Source organism: Odocoileus virginianus, chromosome 25 (assembly GCF_023699985.2).
Source record: "Odocoileus virginianus isolate 20LAN1187 ecotype Illinois chromosome 25, Ovbor_1.2, whole genome shotgun sequence".
Classification (NCBI taxonomy): Eukaryota; Metazoa; Chordata; class Mammalia; order Artiodactyla; family Cervidae; genus Odocoileus; species Odocoileus virginianus.
The window spans coordinates 50,720,684-50,746,357 of record NC_069698.1 but is presented as its reverse complement, the minus strand read 5'-3'; the positions used below and the strand labels follow the sequence as shown (position 1 = coordinate 50,746,357).

Genomic DNA, 25,674 nt, shown 5'->3' with positions numbered 1-25,674 from the left:
TCCATTTGCTATTATCTTCAAAAGTTTCTTTACACCAGGGTGTATATACAGTTCAACAAAAAGCTAATTAATCTAGTAAGACTACAATAGTAAACAATATTCATCAGGTCATGTCCAAATCATTTCAGAAAATAAAGGTTCTTTCAAATCAACCATTGGAATTTTTTCTTACTACTAATAAAACTCATTCCTTTTCATCCAAGAGTATACTGCAGCAAACTAAAAGAATATGGAGAATGCTGGCATTCCCTGTAGTCCTTAACATTAAGAGGGTGCTGCCCTACAGCAAGGCAAGGAACACCGTATGAATGAACGTTTGAGAAAGTTTTCTAAATGAAACAAGTAGTTTGTGATATCTGACCACAAAAATGATTATCGTTGCCTAATGACTTTGTCCATGTTTTTGCTCATTTTTCTGAGTAAATTATTCTTGCCTTAATTGATATTAGCAGCATGTATTTTTCAGCAACACACAAGTAGAAGTTTCCTGAAAGCACTTTCTGTAATTATTCAAAAATTTGGTGCGATGAATGAACACATCTTTATCTTGTGGTAACTTATGAAATATGATTTACAGCTACTTTAAATGATGTAAATCATTTAAAATCTGCCAACTGTCTACAAGGACTAGCAATCAAAAAGAAAAAGGAAAGTTTATGAGGAACCCAATTTAATCATTTTAAAAGTTATGTGATGTTTAGAAGTCTTCAGCAATATATATCTATCAGAACTTCAATGTACAAATGAAGACCAGCACTTTGCAATGGAATCACATTCTTAAGTTTCTACCTAGTAGTGTACATGACTATTCAATTATTATGTACCTAAACACCCATAAAAGCTTCAAGTATAACTTTCTGAAATTTGGAGTATTCAGCTTCACCATTAGATAGTATTAAATTAAAATTGTTAGACATTTATGTACATTTAGTTATTCCCAATGAGATGAAAGCCATTTTTCAAGCACTACATCGATCACTTTCATATTTTAAATACTGTAATTAGTCCAAAATTAATTTTGCTAATTTTCATCTTTTTTTTTCCAACACCAACCCCTAGTAAGCTACTTTCATTTTTTAACCAATCTGACTATGTACCCACAGTGTATCATACATATCAGTGCAACTATTCTGCCGCTCCAAAAAAGGGGGGCAGGCAAAGTAAGGGTATGCTTTATATTAATTTGTTAATAAGATCACCAGATATAATGCTATCAAAATTGAAAAAAGAAATGTTATGAGATTAAAAGGTCCAAAGCAATCAAAAATCTGATTTTTCAGAAAAAATCAGCTCATTCACTGGCACTCAGCAGTTTTCTATCCCCATGACATGACATCGATCAGCACCCCGAGAGGCAGTTAAGAAGGCACTTGGAAACTGAAATTCCAAGTAATTACTTGCCACGATCACAACAGGAGTCAGGAGTACAGCGCGATTAAGAAACCTTCCCAATCCGTTAGACCAGGCAGCCTCCCTGTTTCAGCACTGCTATGCTGCCAATACTCCTGAAACAAAGTTTCCCATCACCCATCCAACCAAGCCACATCCCTTCGCCAGAGCCCGTTTCTTCAGAAAGCCCTTGGTGACCACCTAAGACTCCCCCAGCAACGAGGCAGCCGTAGGTGGAGTTCACACGTCTCACTGCAGAGATCTGAAACCAGGAGCACCTACATCTTCACAGCGCGAGGCGTCCGTCCTCTCCCTCGCATTTACGTCTTACATATCCTGTTTTTTCACGGAATCAGTAGTTCTCAAACTGAACCTGTGGATCACCAGAGGCCACCAGGGCCTAAATGGTGGTCCACAGATAAGTCGTCTCCACCCACATCCCAGCCAATTTCGCCACCCTTCAGCACCGCCCACCCCACACTTCAGCCATCCCCTCCCATCCTTCTAGTCCCCTGGCAAGACCACCACATGCAGCGCTGACGGGGGCTCCCAACCACTTGCTGTAACCGAGCGGATAACCACATGGACCTGGGGCTGGAGGTTGCAACAGGAGTGAGGACTAGGGGCCAAGGGCACTTACAGGAAGGACGGGCACTAAGCAAAGGGGAAAGAAGGGCAAAGGAATAAAGGAATGGAAAACCAAGTGGCAGAAGGTTCTTGGGGGCAGTGATTCACCAAAAATGAACCTGTAATAAAGTATCCCATGATGAGAAAAAATCTGAGAACCACTGCTTTGAAATCGTAAGATCAGTTGTCCAACAGGAACTGTAGAATATTCTGAACAGTCGCTGAGATACACTGTTAGCATTCAAAACACAGTTTAAAAACCACCCCCACAAAACCCAGGAGCAGCAGGATATAAACTGAGTGGCTCTTAAGCCATATTTATACATTAGCCATTGTCTCAGGGATCGATCCATCTTCAGTGTCCATCCTGGAGTATATACGCATAGCAAATTTACTCATGAACTTTAGTTAAATTCACTTGCTTCTTTGTGCATTTTTAATAAAACATTTTCTTAAAAAATTTAACTTTGTACACGGACACTTTTGTATGTGCATATGTTGTGTACCTTTTTAATCCAGGCTTGGGCACCAGTATTGGCCAACTGTTCTTGTGTCAAAACCTGCACTCCTGTACTTCCTGTGAACTGGCCGGGAATAGAGTTCAGCTGAGCCCAGGCATCAATCTGAAGAAAAAATGCCTCAATTAAGTAAAATTACCTTTCTAGTTAATGCGACTGGTATTAATTCTCTAAATGAAGTGGTTTATTTGGTTCCCACAAAGACTAAATAACAGACTTAAATATTTAACTTTAAAAAATACATATACTGAATTCACATATATCTTTTAAAACTGTTTTCTTAAACATTCCAAAGCAGTTCAGTAACCGTTCAGTGGATCCCATTAATAATAACAAAACTTAAAATATATATCTAACAACTGAAAAGCATGGCTGTGATACTTTTCTTCAAAATATCACACAGATACATGAAAATATACAGAAAATTGTTCACATGGTAAAGGATCCTTGCCCTCCTTACATATCTCATAAATCCATAATAAATGTTGATAGCCTCAATTTTTAATTACTTTCTCTGAAGTGTTATAAATCAAAAATCAATTCAAGATACATGCTTAAAACATAATATAGGAAACTGGTCACTCAAACACTGTGATGGTTAAAGAATTAGCTGTCGTTCATTCAAAGTATATTTACTGAACACTTGGAACTGTCAGGCGGTATTTTCTACTTGTCTGAACATGTACTTACTGTCCCCATATATTTACCATAGAAAGAGAATGTATGGAGCAGCTGTCCACTGTTAAAAACACAGACTGGATTCAGACTGTCTAGGTTCAGATCCCAGTTCCCCTACTAATTTTGTGACCTTGGGCCTCACTTAAGTCACTCTTTCTAAATGCAAACTCAAGGTACTTAGCTATTATTTTTATATATTTGATTACAAACTCTATGAAGGCAGGTAATTTTTTCTATTTTTATTCTCTCAAATAGTTCCTGTCCCATAGTACACAACATTTACTAATAATCAAGCCCCAAATCACTTTCACGTAAAGAAAGCTTGCTAGATAAATGATTTTCAAAGACCTACATGTCAACAGCATGCCACAGAGTTTACTTATGTCACAACCCTCTAGTTAGTGAAATTATCATTTAGATACTGAAACCACTACATACCCGTTCCTGAGCACGATTTAACATGCTCATAGCTTCAAGGTCAAATGCATTCTCGCTGAGTCTTTTCTGAGCAAGTGCCCGTTCACTCATTGCTGTAGAGATGTCCACAGGCTAAGAAAGAAAACATAGATAATTATCTCAAATAACCAAAGACTCCCTAAATTATGAAAAATGCTCACATCTTTAGTTGCTTCATGTCAAAAACCAGTTGTATATAAAATTCTGTATATACACATATATAAAAATGTGTATATATATATATATATAATTTTGTAAAGCAGGGAGAAGACTCTAAAAGGTAAAATAACCTTGGAAAATAGATATGGATTGTTTAAGGTAAGTTACAAAGTATCAGGCAGCAGATGAACTCAATCCAAAAGCCAACTGCTTTCTTATTTTCTACTACATCAAACTACAATCAGAGAAAGTTTCATGAAGAACTTAACTCTTGCCTTCACTAATGAAATAATTATTGGAGTTTTCATTTTATCCTGCTTCTCAGCACAGCCCTCAGAGGCAATAAGCAAGGTTCTTAAATAAGCAAGCAGAAAACCACTGCCATGTCAAACACCACTCCTTTACTGATGTCTGCATGTTTTCACCTACTTGTAGTTGTTCATTAAGTCTGATACAAAGAACTCAGCTTCTTCAAAGAATATATTCATTATACATGGTTTTTAACTCATTAATATGTACACTGATGATCGAAGTTAGAATATTTCTGTGGGGGTACACAATTATTAAATTGGAACACTTCAAGTATGTTTGAAATGCCTTAGGTCCTCCTTTTCAGTGCTCATGTTCTACCTGTAAAAAGCTTATGCTAAGCAGATGCAACTTTTTAAGTTTCAGAATATCCAGGAAAACTTCAAGGATTATCTTTAGACCAAATATCCTATTTACCAAATTTGTGGAAGGCTCAACCATAGAAGGAAAAAAAATCAAGTATTTGATGCTTTTCAGTTCTAACATTAAGAGCTCAGGATGATTTGTGTCAACTCACGAAGTCTTAATACTTGTTTTTCTTCTAACACTACTAAACCCATTAATATTTTCTAGTATCTCATCCAAGAAAATTCATTTTTGGAAAATAGCTATCTGACATGTGAGATTTTCCTAAATTCATATAAAAAGAATAACTAGTAGCAACTGCATGGGTGTGACAAATATAAGGAAGTCAGTTAAAATAAGTTAACAGATGAAAGTTTTTTTTAAAAAGCCAAACTAAGGCAACCTGTAATTTGACTGTATAGTTGAATATGAAATACTTCTTTTAAAAATAAGACCTACATAATTAAGAGTAAATGACTACTAGAGAATAATTCTATCTCACGCATAAGGATTACTAATCTTCCTTTTTCCTACCTTCACTATTCGTATCTTGCTGAATCACCTAGCATCATTCCTTTAGCAAAATTAAAATTTTCTTCCACAAGGTACCAAAAAGTACAGGTTTCTATATATATCTGTCATCTTAAAATGAAAGCAGAATTAAACTGAATTTATTCTGTAATCAGACTGCTCACAGATCTCACTAATAAAAGACCCTAATTTCTTAGTTAACTTATCCACACTAACTGGAATATTTCTGGGGATATACAGGTAAAGGCAGACTGAAACACTAAAAAACACAGTATGCTCACTTTTCACTTCTATTACAACTGTGATCAACCACTGTGACTTTTAAAGTGGGAATCCAGAGATTTTTAGATTAGAATCACATTCTTTTTTGGCCTTAGATATTTCATAAACCTGTCAGGTAAGATGTAGGTATTTCATAAACCTGTAAGGGAAGATGATGAAGTAATTTTTGGAGGCCCATAAAATATGTGTGAAATACTGTTCTTTAACTTTGCCAGAATTACTGTGGGTTTCATACTCATCTACAAATCTAAGCAGGGGTATTCAGGTATAAATAATAGGTTTTAATTCTAAAACGTTGAAATTCAGAGGAGAAACTAGGGAAAATGTACCTACCCACCACCAAGCCAAGCTCTGATCCCTCAATTTCTAACTGTAAATTAGCCATAAAAATGTAGTTAAGATGGCTCTGAAAATTCCAACTTTTCAAAAATAAAATCACTTCTTCCCAAATGGAAAGCAAATTAACATACCTATCTGTGACTTCATCCTTCTGAAGACACTTTGTATCTTCATACTTTTTTTACTCTTTTAACCTTTATTAAGCAAGCAGGTAACCTAAATACCTCATCATTTATCCTCAGGATGAAACTTCATTCAAATCTCAGTATTTTATGTTAAATTCACATCTCACTCTGAAAGGAACTTTTATTTATTTAAATAGTATTTATTTAATATAGCAACATTGAGATTTAATATAAATTTAGATAAAATTACAACTAGTTTTCTTCCTAATACAACTTCATTTATTCAACAGGCTTACCAAGTGAGCTGTAAGTTCATGTCAAAACTTTATTAACAAATAGTAATTTGACTATTAATTTCATGTTCATACTTTTTAATGTGAGGAAACATACCCAAAATAGGATCAATCAGGATTATCTTAATCTCTTAAGAATCCTCAAGAGTTTATATCAAAAAGCATACATCCAAGTTGCCAGGGTAGCTCAGGATATGCAGTAAAAAACCAACTATAATTCTCAAAACATTAATATTCGAAGATTAGACCAAAGTTCTGAATCAGTATTAAGAGACTTATAAAACATCACAGCTACCCTTTAGAACAGCACTGTCCTAGAGAACTTTTACAGTGAAAGCTAACGAGCCCTTGAAATGTGCCTAGTGCAATTAAAGAACTTACTTCTCAGTGGCTCAATGACTATTGTACTGGACTGCATAGGATCTGTATGTGTATATATAAAGCATAGAACAACTACTGGAGAAGGAAAATGGCAACCCACTGCTGTCTTCTTGCCTAGAAGTTCCATGGACAGAGGAGCCTGGCAATGTGCAGTCCATGGAGTCGTTAAGTCATACACAACTATACCACCACTACCAGGCTATAATACATAGCAGAGTTTGAGTCTTAACTTAATGTTGCTCAAAAACAGTCAAGTGTGAAAGGAACCAAAATGATGCTAAAAGTTTTAGAATGCTACAAAGTCTGGGGGAGGGGGGAGTGGGAATTATCTTAAACCCTGCAGAACACTATTATCAAGCTATCATCAACAAAGCAAATTTATTTCCACTAATACACAATAGACCGTCTATGTAATGTGTAGTTATATTCTAGGCATCATGATGGGGGGAAATGTTTTATTTCCTTCTCCCTAGGGCTTGTTATAAAAGGTGAAATCCACATAAAAAGAGTATCCTGAATTATTATTCCAGTTCACACATCAATAAAAACCTGTCCAAGTTATTTCACCCCTCCACTTCAGCAACAGAGCAGATTACTATTTCTGTAACCTAAAATGTTCTCAGGACTAATAAAACACAAATGTAACTGACACTGTAATATGCATTTCACAACCTAACTTATTAACTGTGCATCTTCATCTTCCTTATTTTAAAAACCCTTCTAAGTCAATTTACCTTCCCCCTGTGTTAACCCAACTATTTACATAAATCGAACAATTGTCTAAAATAATTCTTAAGTCAATGAAAGGCTATAAAAGAACTAATGAGAATTATTAAAAGGTGGTCATTCAGGTAAGGAAAAAAATAGTACCTGTAAAAGGCAAATTACTTTCTACACAAGAAATTGCAGGTATTTCCAATTAAAAGATGATAAAAGGAAATTTTTAAGTAAAGAGAGTTAAAGAAAAAGCACCTAGCCTGCATACAAAACATGATTTAAAATATTTAGCAAAAATTAATAAAATACAAAGTAAATGACAACTATATATACAAATACAGAATGCTAAATATTCTGTATTTGTGTGCTAATACACTGTGCTAAATGCACACTAAATACAGAATGCTTCAGGAGTTAAGTGGCTTGGTTTTAAAAACTGATTTATGAGTCTTTTATTATTTCACATAAAATTCTCTAGTGCAATTTTTAGTTTACTACATGTAAATGAATTACAGTAATTGGAGGATTAGATAAAACATTAAATCATTAAAAAATTCCATTTTAATAACCTGGGAGAATCTAAAGAGAGAAGAATGAATAAAAAAGCTGTGCATAACACATTCTAGCACTGCCAAAACCTGTGTGTTTCATTTTCAATTAAAATTTTCATTTTACCACAAGAACTCAGTTTTCTTAAACCTCAAAAATAGAGTTCCTAACCATAAGGGAATTTTAGCTCCACTGAGACATGAAGTAAGGAAATTTTATGCCAGAGACTACACTTATATCCTCTACCCCGTAAGGCTTTGCTATCTTTATTACCAAGAATTAATGCCCCCAAAGGACAAGTTTTAAACTGTTTTCCAACACTTTTGGTTTCATTGTTTATAAATCAAAATTCACACAGATATGATCAAGGTTCTGCAGTCACTCTTTACTGAGGACGACGCTGGTTGGCTTCTGGGTAGGAAGACGATGCTATGGCAGCAGAGCCCACAGTGTGATGAGTTGGTATTTCCATAAGATACGGATTTATGTTGATCCATCCACGTCTAGTCACTCTTACTTATGTCAAAGAGCACTCACGTGCACAATTGGTGGGATTAAGGATCATATAGCAAAGCTGAGATCAAATCTGTGATCTTTGCCTGAATGTTTTACGCTCAAAACTAAAGAACCACAAATTCCAATTATATTTATTAAAATGAAAAAATAACAGAATTCAAAGCACTATTCAATTAAAATATAGACCATTTAAAAAGAACTTTCCTTTTCTACATAAAATCTTTATTTCAACCCCGACAGGGAATCAAGACTCAATGCTCCCATAAAATGTCACCAATAGTATTCTACAAACATTAGAATATAGAACATTAATCTTACTTATTTGTAAGATACAGCTAAATAACTAGAACTAAACATTTCATACAGTGAACAACCTTTAGATGTTATTTCTAAAGGTAATATTACTTCTAGGTAAAAGTACACAGACCTGCAAACAAAAGCAAATTTCTGTCCCTTCCTAAAATTTTGGGATTGTTTTACTTGAAATTAAAGTTAACACATATTTTTTAGTCTAATTGTCTAAGAAACTAGCTTAGAGTTCTGATAGCAATAGTTGTATATAATCTCCCCCACAGGAGAAATCTGCTTCATGAATAGAACTTTTTTGTCTCCTGCTTTAATAAAAGGCTCCTTTACTTATTATAAAATCTTAATACCCACCTACTCCCCGGTCCCAGATGTCTTTGGAGTAATTCCCCCAACTTTTCATTCAAATTTGACAACCACTATTGATGACAGACAACGTAAGGCACCACAGTTTCAGTGTTAAGACTGAAAACGGCTAAATACTGTAATATATATATATCTATATATACACACACACGTTTATATATAAACTCTTAATCAACAAGAACTGTAATCACCAGGATTCACTAAGCATCCTTCCCATGTTCCACTCAAGTTAAATAGTTATAGTCTTGAAGTTAAATAGTTATAGTCACTTATTTTCCCAGGAAAATCTTTTGGAATTATGCAATATTTATAGGGCTTCACCACGTTGGAAAATTTTTTTCATATAAATGTCTCCTTATGTTTTTTCCTAACTCTGTTAAATGCTTAATGTTTAAGAAATTACTAAAAGCATGTGTATTAGAATTTCTCAGTCAGTTTAGCCCTCTTACCATGGTTTATGCTCAGCTATTACTAGATTCAAGTCAGTTATCAATGTCAGTTAACCTTTCCCTCTTGAGATGTGCAGTAGCCTGATTTGCAAATCAGCAACTGAACTACTCAACTGGCTTCACTAAAAATTGTCCAAGTAAGTTATCTGTCTCTCCTTCACTGGTGATGGTGTACCTTGCTTCAGTTGTTGAATCTCATGTAAATATCACCAGTGACTGTAAGTTGCACTGGCTAGTTATGTCCAATGTCATTGTACAGAACGTGCTCTCTTTTCCAAATGCCACAGGTCAAAAACAAACAAACAAAAAAAAACAATGTCTCCTGTGAATAGCTCAGGGGAAAAAACACTACCATAGTTTCTGATTTGGGTTCTGTTCACTTTTAACTTTATAAACAGAATTTGTTTATTTGTATTATCAGAGGTGTTTACTGGATGATGATTATATGGCCAATAAGGGGAACCTGTAAGGTGAAGAGCACAGGTCTCTCTGGATCCACATATCCCAGAATGGCAAGGGTAAGAACTGGGGAAGAATCCCTACACTGTACGGGCATCAGATATCTAGTCCAGTCCTTGGACGAATGTCTGGGTTTTGGAAACCAAGGGCAAGAGGTGATGACTAGTCTACTGTATCATTTAAAACTCCCACCCCCCTAGTAAGTCTCCACCCTCCCAGATCCCCCAAGCGTGATTTTGCACAACAAGTTAAATAAAAGTAAACTGTTTATTAAAAGATACAGCAAAGGTACAGATACAGAGATACATACAAAGATACAGATATATATATATATTTACATATATATACAGTCTCGCTGTTTTCATGTGCACTATATTTAGCAGCACATTATTTAATCAGGCGGCATTTTAATGGGGCTGTTTTGACACTTAGCATTATTACTGCGTCATTTTGACAAGATACAACTATAGCCTCCTGGAAATTTCAAGGTGTGAATTCCACTTCTCCAACTTTTAATAGTAGCAAAAAGGGGAAGGAGAAGGGAAATGGAATACCAAGGCTGAGCGTTAGGTTAAACACAAGAATTCAAAAGGGCCAAGGTAGCACACAGAAGGGGAAAATGATTAAAATTAAAGGCTATCTGACAAACAACCCAGAAAAATATAGTAAGAAAGCATTATTTAAAGGGCAACAGGCTATGTATCCGAGATGCTCACATCAGCCTACAGGGACCTTTTCCAATCCAGTTCTTGTGTTGAACCTGAGGATCTGCCTCTCTCTACTCAAATCCCTCCACCCAATAAATTTGCTACCACCAAAATCTAGAGCTATAGAGCCTTGAAGCAAAACGGGAAGCTAAATAGTTGTACCTTGGGCTACCTTCCCACAAGTGCAAGGAGGGCCCAATGTTGGGTAGGGATGTGATAACACTGTTCTCTGCAATTCGATGCTTTTCACTTTGTGGCTTGGTTCCACAAAGTGAATTGCATCGAGTTACTGTCAAATGAGAAGCTGCGGGTTGTTTCATCTGTCGTCTAACCCGGCCCTGCCGTTTAACCCGGCCCTAAGAAGAGTGAAACAGAATCCAAATCAGATATAAAATAACAATAAAATGCAGATTCAGGTATATAAAAGGAAAAATACATAATAGTCCTCTTACTTACCTCAGAGGGCAAATTGCTGCTGAAAACATTATCATCATCTTTGTTTTCTTCACCGTTTTTCTCTACAGGGACCCACTCTCCATAAACACTATCGGCTTCTTTTTTCCGATGTTGAGATCCAGATGATACAGGGAATTCTTTTGTTAATGTTACCTGGCTTTTTGGTGGAGTTGGCTTTGCTGCAGCAATCTAAAAACATAATGTTTTTCTTAATTAAAACTCAACAGATTTTCAACATAATCTGAAAATGACTTTCTCACAGTATTTAACCTAAATTAAAAACTAAATATTATATCAGTTTTCCTTAAATAGTTCTATAAGCTGTGCTGTTTCACCAGTTTCAAAAACATTAATACTCACATTCAGATTGAAAAAAATGGGTTTGGGTTCACTGAGTTTAAAGGGATGATGATAAAAAGGAGGTTCTTCTTCCTCTTCATCCGAAACATGCGGCTTATTCACTATTACATCATCATCTTCTTTACTCTGTGCAATCTGTTTGCATTTCTTAAAAAGTAAAAACAAACAGAAGATAAATCTTACACTTTATGTAGAATAACACATAATTTCTTAAATTCAAAACCACATAAAACCAACTTTCAAAAGTGAAACAAGATTAATGACAGATTATCGCTGGGTGACTTAGCTCACTACTTATTTAGACACACTCTAGCTGGTCAGCCAGTTAACAACATTTATTGAGCACCTACTATGTGCAGAGCACTGTACTGGGCACTGTCCAGGGAATACAAAACATACAGTAAGAGACATGGTCCCTGCTCTCACGGAGCTTACAGTCTAGTTCAAAAGACGGAGTACATACACATGAGATAACTGAGGGGCGCCTTTACAGAGCAACACAGGCAACAAGTGCAAACTGATATAATACAAACTGAGTACATAAGTGCTCAAAGAACAAAAGCCTAAGAGAACAGAATCAGGCAGAATCTGATAACCAAGGAATATTCCTTGAAAGTTCTAAGCCAGATTTTCATAGTTAAGAAAAAGGATTAGCAGGAAAGGAAAAGAAAGTCACTCGATAGTCAGGTAGTGGTAAAGAGGTGAGAGAAAACTTATTAAAAGGGATAAGAGGGCTGAAGATGAGGCTAAAATATATAGGGAATCACTAAGTGTTCATAAGGTTTTGGATAAGGAGCTTGGATTTGATAAGCAAGCAATAGAAGCCTTCACTAGGTCCTTAAACATTAAAAAAAAAAAGTTGTAATTCATATTGTAGTAAATCTAAGTAAGGAGAGATATTAAGAAACTACACAATCCCCAAATGTATGGCTAAATAAAATTTGAAACACTTGCAACTGGGCTAGATAATAGCATGTCTTTTCATAAATGTTTTATAGGTTGAGTCTCTAAAGGAACAGAACTCAAGGATGGAATATAAGGCATGATGGAGAGGGTGCAATGATGAGGTCTGACACATAAAGCAAAGTCAATTCCTCCTTGAGAAGCAAAGGAACAGACTCCCATTATCTGGCTTTATAAAAAGGTCAGAGTAAATTTGGGTGGACTTGTCTCTATACAAGCAGTAGAATTTATCATATCCCTTATCAATTGAAAATATTTTAATAGGATAAAAAGCTCATTTAGCCAAAAACACAGAGTATACCAAGCTTGTAACCAAGGGGAACAGAATATATTGACAGTGGCAGGCTGGCATAAGGCTAGCCAATAACAAGTTTCAATATCTGAAACAGTGTGGTATTTCTGGATCCTAGCAGCAATATTTCAGCGTCCTCCAAAAAAAAAAAAAAAAAAAAAAAAACAAAAACACAAATTTTAATAAAACAAAGCCAAAGGACCAAAAAAAAAAGCCTCAATTGAAAAGATCAAATTCTTAAAAACAAAAATAATTGTGTTTAAAATATATATGTTACTGCCAAAACCCGAACCGCAGGAAGAACTGATAATGGCCGGCCATTATCACCAATGGCTGGTACCAAACAGCCAAAACCCGAAATGTTGATGCGAAAGAAGTTCCTTTCAGGCAATGGCCAGCTATTCTCATTAATTTCCAAGCTCCGGTGGCAAAAGATCATTTCTGAAGATTGTCTGTGTCTTTGCGTATATGCAGTACACTCGTGGCGATCAGTGAACAGCGTCGTGAATGGAAACGAAACTGTAGGCGAGCTTCTGCGTGTTGCTCACTCAACACCTCCTCCATTCAAACGAACCGTCCCACTCCTCAGTCAGTTTGGCTTCTAAAACTGGAAAGCAAAAGTAATGGGAAGTAACTTTTAGCTAGCGGAGCTTAGCCATCCCGGATAATGGCCTGCTAAACAGAGCTTCTGCCGCTGCCACGTCTGTATTTCGGGTTTTGGCCACTCGGTGCCAGCCATTATCAGTTCAGCCCACAATTCAGGTTTTTGGCACGCTCCAGAGTCAACATCACTGGAGTAATCCATTTAAGAATGAAAACAAATTCTGTCTAGCTTACCTCAGTTAGTTCTTCTATAGTAGCTCCTCCTGACTTTTTAGCAACTTTCTCTTCTATTGTAGGTGGAGGTGCAGGCTTTAGGTTTGGTGGTAAAGGAACACCAGCCTTAGCACACATGGCAGCTGCATTAGCTTTGGCTATTTCAAGTAACTGAGCCTTATCTGCAAGAGGAAAAATACAAAAAGCAGTTTTCCTGAAAGGCTATACATTTTATATTATCTAATGTTTAACATGCTAAAAAAATGAAAGGCATCCATTTTCTGCCCAAACTTACAGCTGTGATGAAATCACTCTTTGGCTCAAAGACTTAAAGAAATAAAGAAAATGCTCCATATTTAAAAAGGAATTAAGTCCGTATTCAGCTTCCCACTCAAACACTATACAAAACAGCTAAACTACACAACTAGAATAATCACCCTGTTACACACGCTAAGTCACACACCTGCCAAAGCCTACTTTATTTTCCAAAACTATGGTGCCCCTTAGATTACTCTCCTTCTAAATCTCTTAATAACATTTTAAATCACTCTTTGAGCCCAATTTCAAAATTGCCACAGTTTCAAAGTAACAAGTCTTAAGTCAGAATTTAACATTCCTCTCCACCATGCTCCCAAAGTACCTAATCTGTACCAGTAATTACAGCAATCATCACATTCTGCTCTTAGGCAGTTTCACTACTTGGTAAAAGAGACATACATGCATTTTATCTGTGTCTCTTGTACTAGCTCATAATCTTTATGTTTTTTTAATAAAAAAGAACTCAAAAACCGTCTGTTGAACTGAATCATTCTCCCTTAGGGTTGTCAAAGGCTTTTTCTTTAGACTACTCTGACCTGGAAATGTCCAATCTACTGGGATAATAACAAATTATCCATTATTATTAACAGTAGTCATACAGTATCCATCAAGTTTTAGTCACCTCTGCACATTTAAAAAACCAGGAGATATTAAAACACTTCATTTTGTAAAAGTAAGGCAGACTGAAATCACTAACTCCCCACATGCAAAATTCCCTACTCACATTACCCATTATACCAATCAATTATCTTCACAAACATTCAACAGTTCTGTATGCCATTTTAAGACATGTAACTATTCAAAAAAGAAATGTTTGACTTCAGGCTTATTTGCAAGATCCTATGTTGGAATAATTACAGTAACAACACTTAACTGAACTTCTACTTGCCATTTTTAGTTATGGTATATGGTTCAAGCAGAAAGAAAACATTAAAGTATGGAAATACTTTGGTTCTAATGGACCCCAAAGCAAGTCTTTTAAAGCTAATTATAAATGTACTTATTCCCACATTTTCTAAACAGAAGCTAATTACAAAAACTTAAACATAGAAATATTTATCCTAAACCAATAACCCCTGATATTTCACTAAACTCACAGAAAAAAATTCAGATTTAAATCATTCTTTAATACCATTAAATTTTTAAATGACTCACTCAAATCTGTGAGACGTTTAGGTGATCTGCCTCTTTCTGAAGACCTGGATCGTTTGCGACGGATTGGAGACCTGCTAAACCTTCTTCTCAAGGGTGTTCGTGATCGCCGTAATCTGACTGGTGATATACTGAAGCTTCGCCTTCTTACCACAGACCTTGATCTTCTCCGACGGCTCGGGGTCCGGCTCCGACGGCTCGGGGTCCGGCTCCGACGGCTCGGGGTGCGGCTCCGACGGCTCGGGGTGCGGCTCCGTCTGCTAGGGGTGCGGCTCCGTCGACTTGGGGTCCGACTCCGTCGGCTTGGGGAAATGCTAAAGCTCCTTCTCCCCCCGGATCTGGATCTTCTCCTACGGCTTGGAGTGTGACTCCGGCTCCGACGACTTGGGGTGCGACTTCGAGCTCTACCTGTTTTCCGGTTATCCCTGGAGCTTGATCTTTTTCTTTTTCTTTCCCTGGACTTGGATCTGTGCTTTGGAGATCTTTTGCGCTTCTCTTTTGATACAGATCGCCTTCCTCTAGACTTTGATCTTGACCTGCTGCTCCTCCTCCTGCGTCGTGATCGTGACCTCGAACGTGTTTGAGACCGATGAGACTTGGACTTAGATGACCTCTTCCTGGCCCTAGAACGAGATTCACTGGTGCGCTTTCGAGATTTGTGTTCAGAAGACTTGGAACGTTTACTTCTCGATCTTAATGAAGAGTCTCTTTTCTTCTCTTTCTCGCCTTTGTCACGGTTCTTATTTTTCTTGCTTTTTTCATGTGTGTCCTTAACTTTTACAAAAATTTCATAATCATCTTTTTCCTCTGAAGACGACTCTGAAGCTCTTTCTGGTATGCTAATTACAACTGGACTGGCAGCAGATTTATCCCGTTCCACCTCACTCGAAAGTAAAGGTCCTTCAATACCAGCTCTAAGGCTTGTAAGACGTTCCATGTCCTTAGGAAGTAATGGTCTCACTAAATCAGCTTCATTAATATCATCAATGCTGGCAGGAAATCCTGAATCAGACACTATCTCTTTAGTAGAGAGAGACACTTCTTTATCTTCTCCACTACTTTCTTTAGGACTTACAGCAGCTGCTAACATCTGATCACTCTCCTGTACAGGTAATGATCCTTCTGCATCCTTACTGATAAAATTATTAGGTAAATCAGGATGAATGTCTTTAGCAGGCAAAGGTCCCTCTATGTCAGCTTCACTACCACCACTGGGGCTGGTGGAAATTACCATGTCATGTTCAGTATCTTGAGTAGTTAAAGATACTTCAACATCATATTTACTAACTGAACTGAGAGCAGATGCTGTGCCAAATTCAAGATCCTTACCAGTTCCCACTGCTTCAGGTTCAAGGACAAGGGGACCAATAGAAGACAGAGTTCCTCCTAGCTCAGTTTCACCAACACTAGGACAGGTATCCAACACTGTGCATTGTTTAGTCTCACTAGTAGGCAAAATTGTCTCTTCACCAATTTCACCAACAGCACCAGTGCTGGCAGCAGACACTGTGATATGTTCCATCTCTTGAGCAATTAAGTGATTATTTATATTAAGGTCTGTATTTATACAACTTTCAGTTTCGTTAGAGCCACTCTTCAGGAGTCCTTCAGCACGTGGCTCTTCATCTGAATGCATGGCTATCTCCTGTATGCCAATCTCTGAAGCAATATTTTGATCACCAGATAGTAAATTCATTCCTTTTATAACACTAGACTCTAATATTACTGGTGTAGACTCTACAACTGTCTCAGTTGGTATTACTTGAGTCTGCTCTGAGACAGTGACAGGAGGCTCTGAAATTGTCACAGTGGACTCTTGGACACAACTAGATGGTTCTGAAACAATCACATTAGGTTGAAGGATAGACACCACTGGTTCCAGGATAGGCACAGTAGGCTCCAGGACAGAAACAACTGGCAAAGGAATGGTAACATGCTCTGGCTCAGACAAGGCCAGGGACTCTGGGACAGCCTCAGCTGGTGGGTCCAGGACAGCTGCAGCTGGAGGGTCTAGGACAGCCTCAGCCTGTGGCTCTGGGACAGCCATGGTTGATGTCTCTGAAACAGTCCCAGCTGGGTGCTCTGAAACAGCCACAGATGGCGGCTCTAAGACAGTCATGGCTGGCAGATCTACAGTGCTCTGTGATGGTTCTGCAATAGGTACTGCTGGCTCCAGCAGGGACATAGATACCTCTGAGGCAGTCTGTCCTGAAGCCCTCATGGAATCATAAGTTTCTGCTGTTTCTGACATAACAGAAGGCTCTGAGGTTAACACAGTTGGTTCAGCTGATGTTGTGGGAGTTTCAGACACCAGGTAAGTCACTGGTCTCTCTGCAACAATTTCATGCTCTTCTGCTACAGCAGCAGACTCTACAGGTGTTGACATAACTGAAGACTCTGGCTCTAGCGGTGGTTCTGGAACAGTCACGGCAGCCTCTGATGCTAACACTGAAGGCTCTGATGCTGACACTGAATAATTAGCAGTCACTGCCAAAGGCTCTGCAATCTCACTTTGACTCACAGGAGGTTCAGGCAGCGATACAGACTCTTCAGGAGGTAATGCTGGCACCTCAGCAGACCATGTATTTTCAGCTGTTAATGCTGACTGCTCAGTGGCTAACGCTGGACCTTCTGGTGGCTCCTCAGGAGGCAATGGTGGTGTCATTGGTGGCTCTTCAGGTGGCAATGGTGGCATTGTTGGAGGCTCTTCAGGAGGCAAAGGTGGCACCATATATGCCTCCGTGTATGTATCAGTGTAAGAATCGGTGTAAGAATCAGCTGCCATAGACATCATTGAACGATCAGCAGTATAAGATGACATCATAGATCGGTCAGCTGCAGAGTACGATGACATCATAGACCGGTCAGCAGCAGAGTATGACGACATCATAGACCGGTCAGCACCCATGGACATCATAGATCGGTCAGCCATTGGGGACATCATGGAGCGCTCGTAGGCTGACATCATAGAGCGCTCGTAGGCTGACATCATAGAGCGCTCAGCCATAGGGGACATCATAGAGCGCTCATAGGCTGACATCATAGAGCGCTCGTAGGCTGACATCATAGAACGCTCAGCCATAGGGGACATCATAGACCGCTCGTAAGACATCATAGAGCGTTCATAAGATGACATCATGGAACGTTCTGCAGCATAGGACATCATCATAGAACGTCTAGATGCTAACATCAGGGGTCTAGGTGCTAACCTATATGGCCTGGGAGCTATTCTATAGGACCTGGGTGCTATCCTATAGGGTCTAGGTGACATCCTATAGGGATCAGGAGTTAGTCTGTAGGGATCATGGCCTAATCTATAGGGGTCCTGCCCTAACCTGTAGGCATCATGACCTAGCCTGTAAGGGTCATGACCTAACCTATACGGATCCTGAGCTAACCTGTAAGGATCCTGAGCTAACCTGTAGGGATCAGGAGATTTTGAACCCAACATAGCAGAATCTTGGGTACTAGATGCTAACATCTGGGCATCCATGGTACCAGACGCTAACATCTGAGCATCCATGGAGCCAGAAGCTAACATCTGAGAGTCCATAGTGCCAGATGCTAACATCTGGGAGTCCATAGAGCTAGTGGCTAACATCTGGGAGTCCATGGTGCTGGTTGCTAACATCTGAGAGTCCATGGAGCTGGTGGCTAGCATCTGGGAGTCCATGGAGCTGGTTGCTAACATCTGAGAGTCCATGGAGCTGGTGGCTAACATCTGGGAGTCCATGGAGCTGGTTGCTAACATCTGGGAGTCCATGGAGCTGGTTGCTAACATCTGAGAGTCCATGGAGCTGGTTGCTAACATCTGGGAGTCCATGGAGCTGGTTGCTAACATCTGGGAGTCCATGGAGCTGGTTGCTAACATCTGGGAGTCCATGGTGCTAGAGGCTAACATCTGGGAGTCCATGGTGTTGGATGCTAGCATTTGAGAGTCCATGGTGTTGGACGCTAGCATTTGGGAGTCCATGGTGTTGGATGCTAACATATGGGTCTCCATGGTGTTAGAAGCTAACATATGGGATTCCTGGGCCATCAAGGGATCCACTCCTACTGTTACAGAAGTCTCCCCCACTAATGTAGTAGGCAGCTCCTGTGCTACCGTATTATAGGACTCCAGCGCTGTCGTCGAGGGCACCTCCAGGGACTGCGACACGGTCATCGTTGACAGCTCCGTTGTCACCACAGACTGAACAGAGATCTCCAGCGCCACAGTTGCCACAGGCTGCCCAGGCAACTCTGGCGCCCCAGGTTGCCCTGGCAACTCCAGCACCCCTGTTGCCAAAGGCTGCCCCAGAAGCTCCAGGGCTCCAGCTGCCCCAGACTGCCCCGAGAACTCCAGTGCCCCAGCTGCCATGAGCTGCCCAGGCAACTCCAGTGCCCCAGCTGCCACAGGCTGCCCCGACAACTCCAGCGCCCTAGTTGCCGAAGGCAGCCCTGGCAACTCTGGCACCCCAGTCACCGAAGGCTGCCCTGACAACTCCAGCGCTGTCGTTGCCACCGGCTGTCCTGGCAACTCCAGCACCATTGCTGCCTCAGGCTGCCCCAGCAACCCTGTTGCCGTTGTCACCTCAGGCTGCCCAGGATGTTCCACCGCTGTCATCCCCACAGGCTGCTCCAACTCTGTCGTCGTCACAGGTTGTTCGGTCAACTCCATTGCTACTGTTACCACAGGCTGCCCTGGCAACTCTACTGCTGTTGTCACCGCAGGCAGCCCTGGTAACTCCTGTGCCATCACAGGTGGCTCTGGTACCTCCTGTGGTGGCTCCAACCCCATGGATGGTGCTGGAAGCCCTGACAATTCCTGTGACAACTGTGGCACTGATGTCACAGAGGGCCCCGCCAACTCAGGCACTGCTGTTGCAGGGGGCCCTAGCAACTCAGGCACTGGGGTAGAAAGGGGCCCTGGCAACTCTGGTGCCGGGGTAGCAGAGGGCCCAGGTAACTCCAGCACTGGAGTCACAGGGGGCCCCTGCAACTCCGGCATGGAGGTCGCAGGTGGCCCCGGCAACTCCATCACTGAGGCCACCGACGACTCCTGCAGCTCCAACGCTGTGGTCTTGGGCAGCTCCAGCATCTCCTGCGGTCGTGTCATGGATGAATCTGCAATCTCTGATGGTCCTTCTACAGGCTGCTCTGGCAATCTTAGCACTTCAGTTGCTGACGACTCTGGAAAATCCATTGTTGTTGACGTGTTTGGCTCAGGGTGCACCTCAGTAGGTGTCTCTGATGACACAAGAGTTTCTGATAACTCTAGCAACATAATCTCTGATGGCTCTGGAGGTGCGCTCTCCAAAGATTTCTGCACAGATTTCACCTGACACTCCACTGACATTGTTACCACTGGCTCAGATGACTTTAGCACTACTGTTGTAGTAGGCACTGGTGCTGTTGCAAAGGAATCCAGAATCTTTGTTGTGGATGGTTCCAGCATTACTGCCTCTGACTGCACTAATACTACTGATGTAGATGCAACTGACAGTTCTGTATGTTTTGTAGCTGGCTTCAGAGTTTCTAAGGTGTGTGGCTCTGAGACTTCCATCGAAACCACAGGATGTTCAAGCCCAACTGCGGGACACTCACTGGTGTCAGACAGGCCAAACGCTCTCACAGGATGCTCCAGTGCCAGCTCTGAAGGTTCAGAATCAAACTTCAAAAAGGAATCCGATTCTATGTTCCCATCGTGATGTGATTTCGGCTTTGACTCAGATTCTTCTGACTGTCTTTTATACTTTTTCTCCTTTTCTTTCTTCTTTTTCTTCTTTTTATTTTTGTGCTTTTTATGCTTCTTTGACTTTTTGGTAGGAATTTCATCAGTAGGATCTGTTTGGACAGACACACATCTACTTTTTCTGGATGCCTCCTTCAAGTCTGAAATTAAGGAAAATTAATTATGTCAAATATTCCCCAAGATAGATTTAGATAAATAAACAATACCTTATATTCCATGTTAAGATACCATAAAACATCTCCTGTTAAAATAATTTTCCATAGACCAGCTATCTGAAGACTGACACCTTTGCAATACTTCTTCTACAACTAAAGCCAGGGTTAAAAAATAAGTTCTTAATTTATTGCAAAAGTTTTCAGAATTACATTAAAATGTATTTTTCCTGAGTTCATTAAAAACAATTATTTTTTTCCATCTCTCAACATACAAGTTACTTTTAAACTACACTTACAGATGAACATCTTTCATGTTATTAACTATTAGAATTCCTAAAAATACATATACTGAATAATTTTTGTGACTATTTCACCACCCCTATTTACTTATACAAGAAACAATGTGGCACCGACTTTAGAACAGACTGTCTGCTTTTGCATACTGAATCAATGCACCACTCAATTGCTGACACTGTCTTTCACAGGCAGAGGACAAACTGAGTTAAAACATGCAAAGTACATTGAATAACACCTGGCATCAAGTAAACCCTCAGCAAATGGTTTTATAAAGAATGCAAAGGTCTGAGCAACAAACACAAAACATGGAACCCAAATTTTCACTCATGCTGCATTCTAATAAAAGTAACACCTCTTCCTTTCATTACTCATCTGAACCAAAAAATGGCTTCTACTTTATTACTAGATGAGATTTACTCTAATGCCAGTATCAAATCTGATAAACCTTAGTGATCTCAGAAAAAGATCATCAGAAATCCAGGTCATCAAGATTATGGGTAAAGTGAATCAACACATGACAAGACCTGTTTCAAAGCAAAACTAATCATTTTCTGCTTATCATTTATATTATGTACCAAATCTACATTATACTTCAACAAAAGTCGCTGAAGTCATGAATCTAAACAGCCTATACTATTTTTTAAGCCATACACTATACTAAAAAAAAAAAAAAAAAATCCATGTCTCCATTTCCAAAAATAAAAGATGCTTGATCATAACTCATTTCTAAGCACCAATTATTTAATTAATTCCCCAAATGCTCAATATGCAGCAATGCTTCCTCCCCATTTATTGCACCTTTAAAAGGAGATGCAAAAACAAGGTAATCTCTAAGCTTGAGCTTTAAAATAAAACTTTCCAGGGTTTTAAAATCATTACAATTTGGTCCAGACTCCTGTACCTTCCAAAACTTGACATTTACACAATTTTTCAATGAAAATCCATATTCAAAATCCTGGCACTGAGGCACTACAAGACTGAGCCAAATACAGTTATGCTCCACCAGTAAAGCAAACAAGTCCAACTGTATTTTCAAAAAATGGACATAAGCAAAAAGTCTTCAGTAAATCAGTTAAATTAAAAATTCAACTTACTGACGTTTTAGATCTAATGAACATCTTAAACACCCTGCAATCAGGAAATACTATTATTTAACTATTAACTATTTTTAAAAATTTAACTTTCAAGACAGGTAATTATCTCCAACTTACCTGGCTTATATCGTAATTCTGTATCTAAGACCCCAGAAAGTACTTCCTCTATCTTCTGAACTATGTCTTCATTTGGTAGGCTCCTGGCAGAGGCAGCGGCATCACCTGCCTGGTTTCCTTCAATAGGTGTGTTTGTTTCACCATTGAGCTGTCCTTCACTCCTTCCACTTGAGAAGAAAAGTTATCAAGATTCGTTAATAATTCTATCATGACATATAAATACTTGTAACTCAACTTATTAAAAAAAAAACTTCATATTATTCATACATTTCACCATTTTGTATTTAATTTTGGATGATATTCCCCATTTCCCCATCAATGGTGCTTCCTTAACACTACTTACAGTTGGCACATTTTTATTTTCAAACAATTTCTTAAAGTTCTCAGAAGTGTTAAAAGTTAAGAAAATCTTTAAAACAGGTTTCCAAACTCTTAAAAAAAAAAAACAAAAACAAATACTCCCCAACCAGCATATTTCTCTCAGGGGAAAAAAATTACTAAGATCACAATCACAAAACCAAAGAAAAACACATTACCTAACATTATGGTAAATGCTATAGTGACAATAAAGCTACACCTCTGGATGGATCACAATCACCATCAGCAATATGAAGGAACACAAATTTAGCCACATTTAGTCAAAAGTATAACTGGTAGCTTCAGATCAGGTTGAGACTGTTCAGTTACTGAAATGCCACAATGTGGAAAAGAAAAAAATACACATGTAATTTTCACCCAGTTACCAAAATCATGTAAACCAATTTATTTCTAGTAACAGTAAATGAATGTATCACTTAACCTGTTTTCAATTCACAGGGACAGAAGAATCTTGACAGATGATACATTTTTATGTATCATCTTTGTCACTTGCATTATTCTGTACAAATTTACAGAACTGTTTCGAAAAATACTTTAAAAGCACCTGACTTAATGTAACAAGTCTTAACTAACAAAAAAATTTAGTAGCTTTCCATGTTACTAAAGAATATTTGGCTTTCGAATACAATGAATCATACAATAAATATTATTTAACATTTATTAACTATTAACTAGGGTTACATGGTTCTACATTTCTAAACTCATTTATCCCCACAAACTCTGAAGTCAGCACTATTGTTCTGATTTTTCAAAGAGGAAAATGAGGCCCAGAGAAGACCAAAAAAAAAAAAAAAAAAAAAACCTAGCTAAAGGTTACACATCTATTAAGCGGTAAAGCTGGCATTCAAAACCAGAGCTCTTCCTCCTCACCATCTATATATAAAAACTTAAAACTATTTAAGTATCCGTCTCCTCACTCAAATCAATATACATAAAAAATGAGAAAAAAAAACTACAGCTCACTAAAATAGCGAATAATTTTGACACTGATAATGTATAGGTTACTTGAAAAGAAGCTGAATATTCCTCTAGTAATACACTGCTTTATATAATTTTCTTTTTAGACTTTCTTTACATTTTTCCTAAGCACTTACATTGTACTTACCTTAGTAAAAAAAAATTCACGGATTTAAAAATCAGAAAAGTAGGGATTAAAAAAAACAAAACCAGGCAGTCTATAAGAAAGTAATCATCTTAAAGCTATCGGGATGTTCATTCAACTACTGAAAAAGGGTGGAAATTTCAAAGCACCTAAATATCAATACAATTCTACAATAAACAGAATTCTATGGAGCCGTGAAAAATATTCCAAAGCCTACTGAAACCATGATGAAAGTTCACAATATACAGGTGAAAAAAACAACCAACACAAAACAAGATGATCACATTTCACAAAACACGTGCATCTGTATGCACAAGAAAAAAAAAACAAAAAACGAAAGAACATAAAGATCAATAACTACGTTTTAAAATTCGTTTCTCTATTTTTTCTAAATCTTCTATAACAATAAAACTTCGAATACAAAACCTAATTTTTAAAAGGTACAGAAACAAGACATTACAACTAGAAAACACAACTACTTATTGCATGCAACTATTAAAAAGTTTCCAGGAAAATTCTATCCCCTTAGCTCAGGTCGTTTCTCACCATTCTAAAAATAACTAGCAGATAACAAAATTTCAAAAAGCAACTAAATCAATGAACAGATATATTTCCCACTTTAAAAAAAAGTATCACGCAAAGAATTCCAGCAAATCTATATCATTGCCCCATAAACTTATGTTAATTGCAGCGTTCAGTTTACAACTGCGTTTCCGGCTAATTTTCAAATTCACCTCACATCTGATTCTAGCTCTCAACTTTTAAAACACAACTAACAATGCATTTGAACTCGGAACAAATGTTTACGTTATACAAAGTAAAAATACAAAAAGACAACCACTAAACAACATGACCCACGCGATTTTCCTTTCTGAGTAAGCAACTATTTCTTTGAAAGTCTCTTCCCATTCAAATTGTGTGGAACCAAGGGTAAACTAGTAGCGATGACAAAAATAGCGTGTTGGTCAAATATGTCAACTGGGGCAGAGGAAACAAGAATATTTAGACCAACACACTAACTCCACTTTCCGCTTGCTAAATTGAGTAATTACTAGTAATTCAAAGTTTCCTTCCATCCTCGCCTCGAATATTGTCACAATAGCTAACGTTAACTTGAACTATTTTAATTTAAATTTCTAATCTACCGGACTATTTAGAATGCTACCTGGTGGAAGCCACAGGACATTAGAACCCAAATAATCTTCTCAAAAGATACCAAACCCCAAGGGGTCCGAAGCTTGCAATAATAAAGTGTATTTAAGATTACTCAAGAAACGGCCGTTAGACCCCTTTCCGGTCAAAGACACCGGCCGGCGAAATCCGCGGAGGCGGAGAGGGGGAGGGGAAGCGCGGCGGCAGAGCTGAGGAAGGAACTAGGCCCATCCCTGGTGGACAAGCAGGCCTACAGTAGCTAGACGGTAGGGGATGCCCAAACAGGAGAGAAGGCTGAGCATCTTAAATCGGTTCTAGAAGAGAGTCCCTGGGATTACCTCGGAAAGGGCGAAGTTCCTCGCCGGGAAGGGAGGGAGCGGATGGGGGTGGGGGGGCCGGAAAATGGATCCCAGGCCCAGGCGGGGCTGTAGCCGGGCCTGAGACGAGCAACGACAGCGTCTCTGAAGAAAGGTTCCATGGAGGGCCCCGTGGGGTCCCAGGGGTCCTTTGGGAGCAGAAGAGTCTGAGGAGCGCTTACCTTGAAAGCTCCTGTTGAATTTCCCGGAATTTACTGACCACGAAAGACCTAAAAATCTGCTCGATGTTGGTCGCCATGGCGTCCGCTCCGTTCTCTCAACTCCTCCTCACTAGTCCTCCAGGCTCCCAGCATGCCTCGGGAGGAGGCGCAGCGGCCAATTCCGTCTCTCGCCGTCCTGATTGGCTCCTGTGGGAGAGCCCAGACCGGCACGCTCCGCCTCCGAACCTATCAGCGAGCACGGCCCCGCTC

General features: G+C 39.0%; 1 protein-coding gene across 5 annotated transcripts in view; it reads right to left on the bottom strand.

Annotated features, from left to right (window-relative positions):
• Nucleotides 1–25,561, bottom strand: part of SON (SON DNA and RNA binding protein) — a 30,311-nt gene extending 4,750 nt beyond the window's left edge. For 3 of the 5 annotated variants that reach the window (XM_020892619.2, XM_020892620.2, XM_070455185.1), the window contains exons 1-8: nucleotides 25,426–25,561; nucleotides 22,256–22,422; nucleotides 14,862–20,732; nucleotides 13,410–13,570; nucleotides 11,318–11,464; nucleotides 10,958–11,146; nucleotides 3,651–3,761; nucleotides 2,523–2,639 (exon numbers count right to left, since the gene is read on the bottom strand). In XM_020892619.2, coding sequence (XP_020748278.2) covers nucleotides 2,523–2,639; nucleotides 3,651–3,761; nucleotides 10,958–11,146; nucleotides 11,318–11,464; nucleotides 13,410–13,570; nucleotides 14,862–20,732; nucleotides 22,256–22,422; nucleotides 25,426–25,502 — 6,840 coding nt within the window. In that variant the 5' untranslated portion in view covers nucleotides 25,503–25,561. Of the gene's footprint in view, nucleotides 1–2,522; nucleotides 2,640–3,650; nucleotides 3,762–10,042; nucleotides 10,858–10,957; nucleotides 11,147–11,317; nucleotides 11,465–11,637; nucleotides 13,180–13,409; nucleotides 13,571–14,861; nucleotides 20,733–22,255; nucleotides 22,423–25,425 lie in introns of those variants that run through there. The other 2 variants (XM_020892621.2, XM_020892622.2) reach the window with 2 other exon arrangements.
• Between the last annotated feature and the right edge of the window lie 113 nt (nucleotides 25,562–25,674).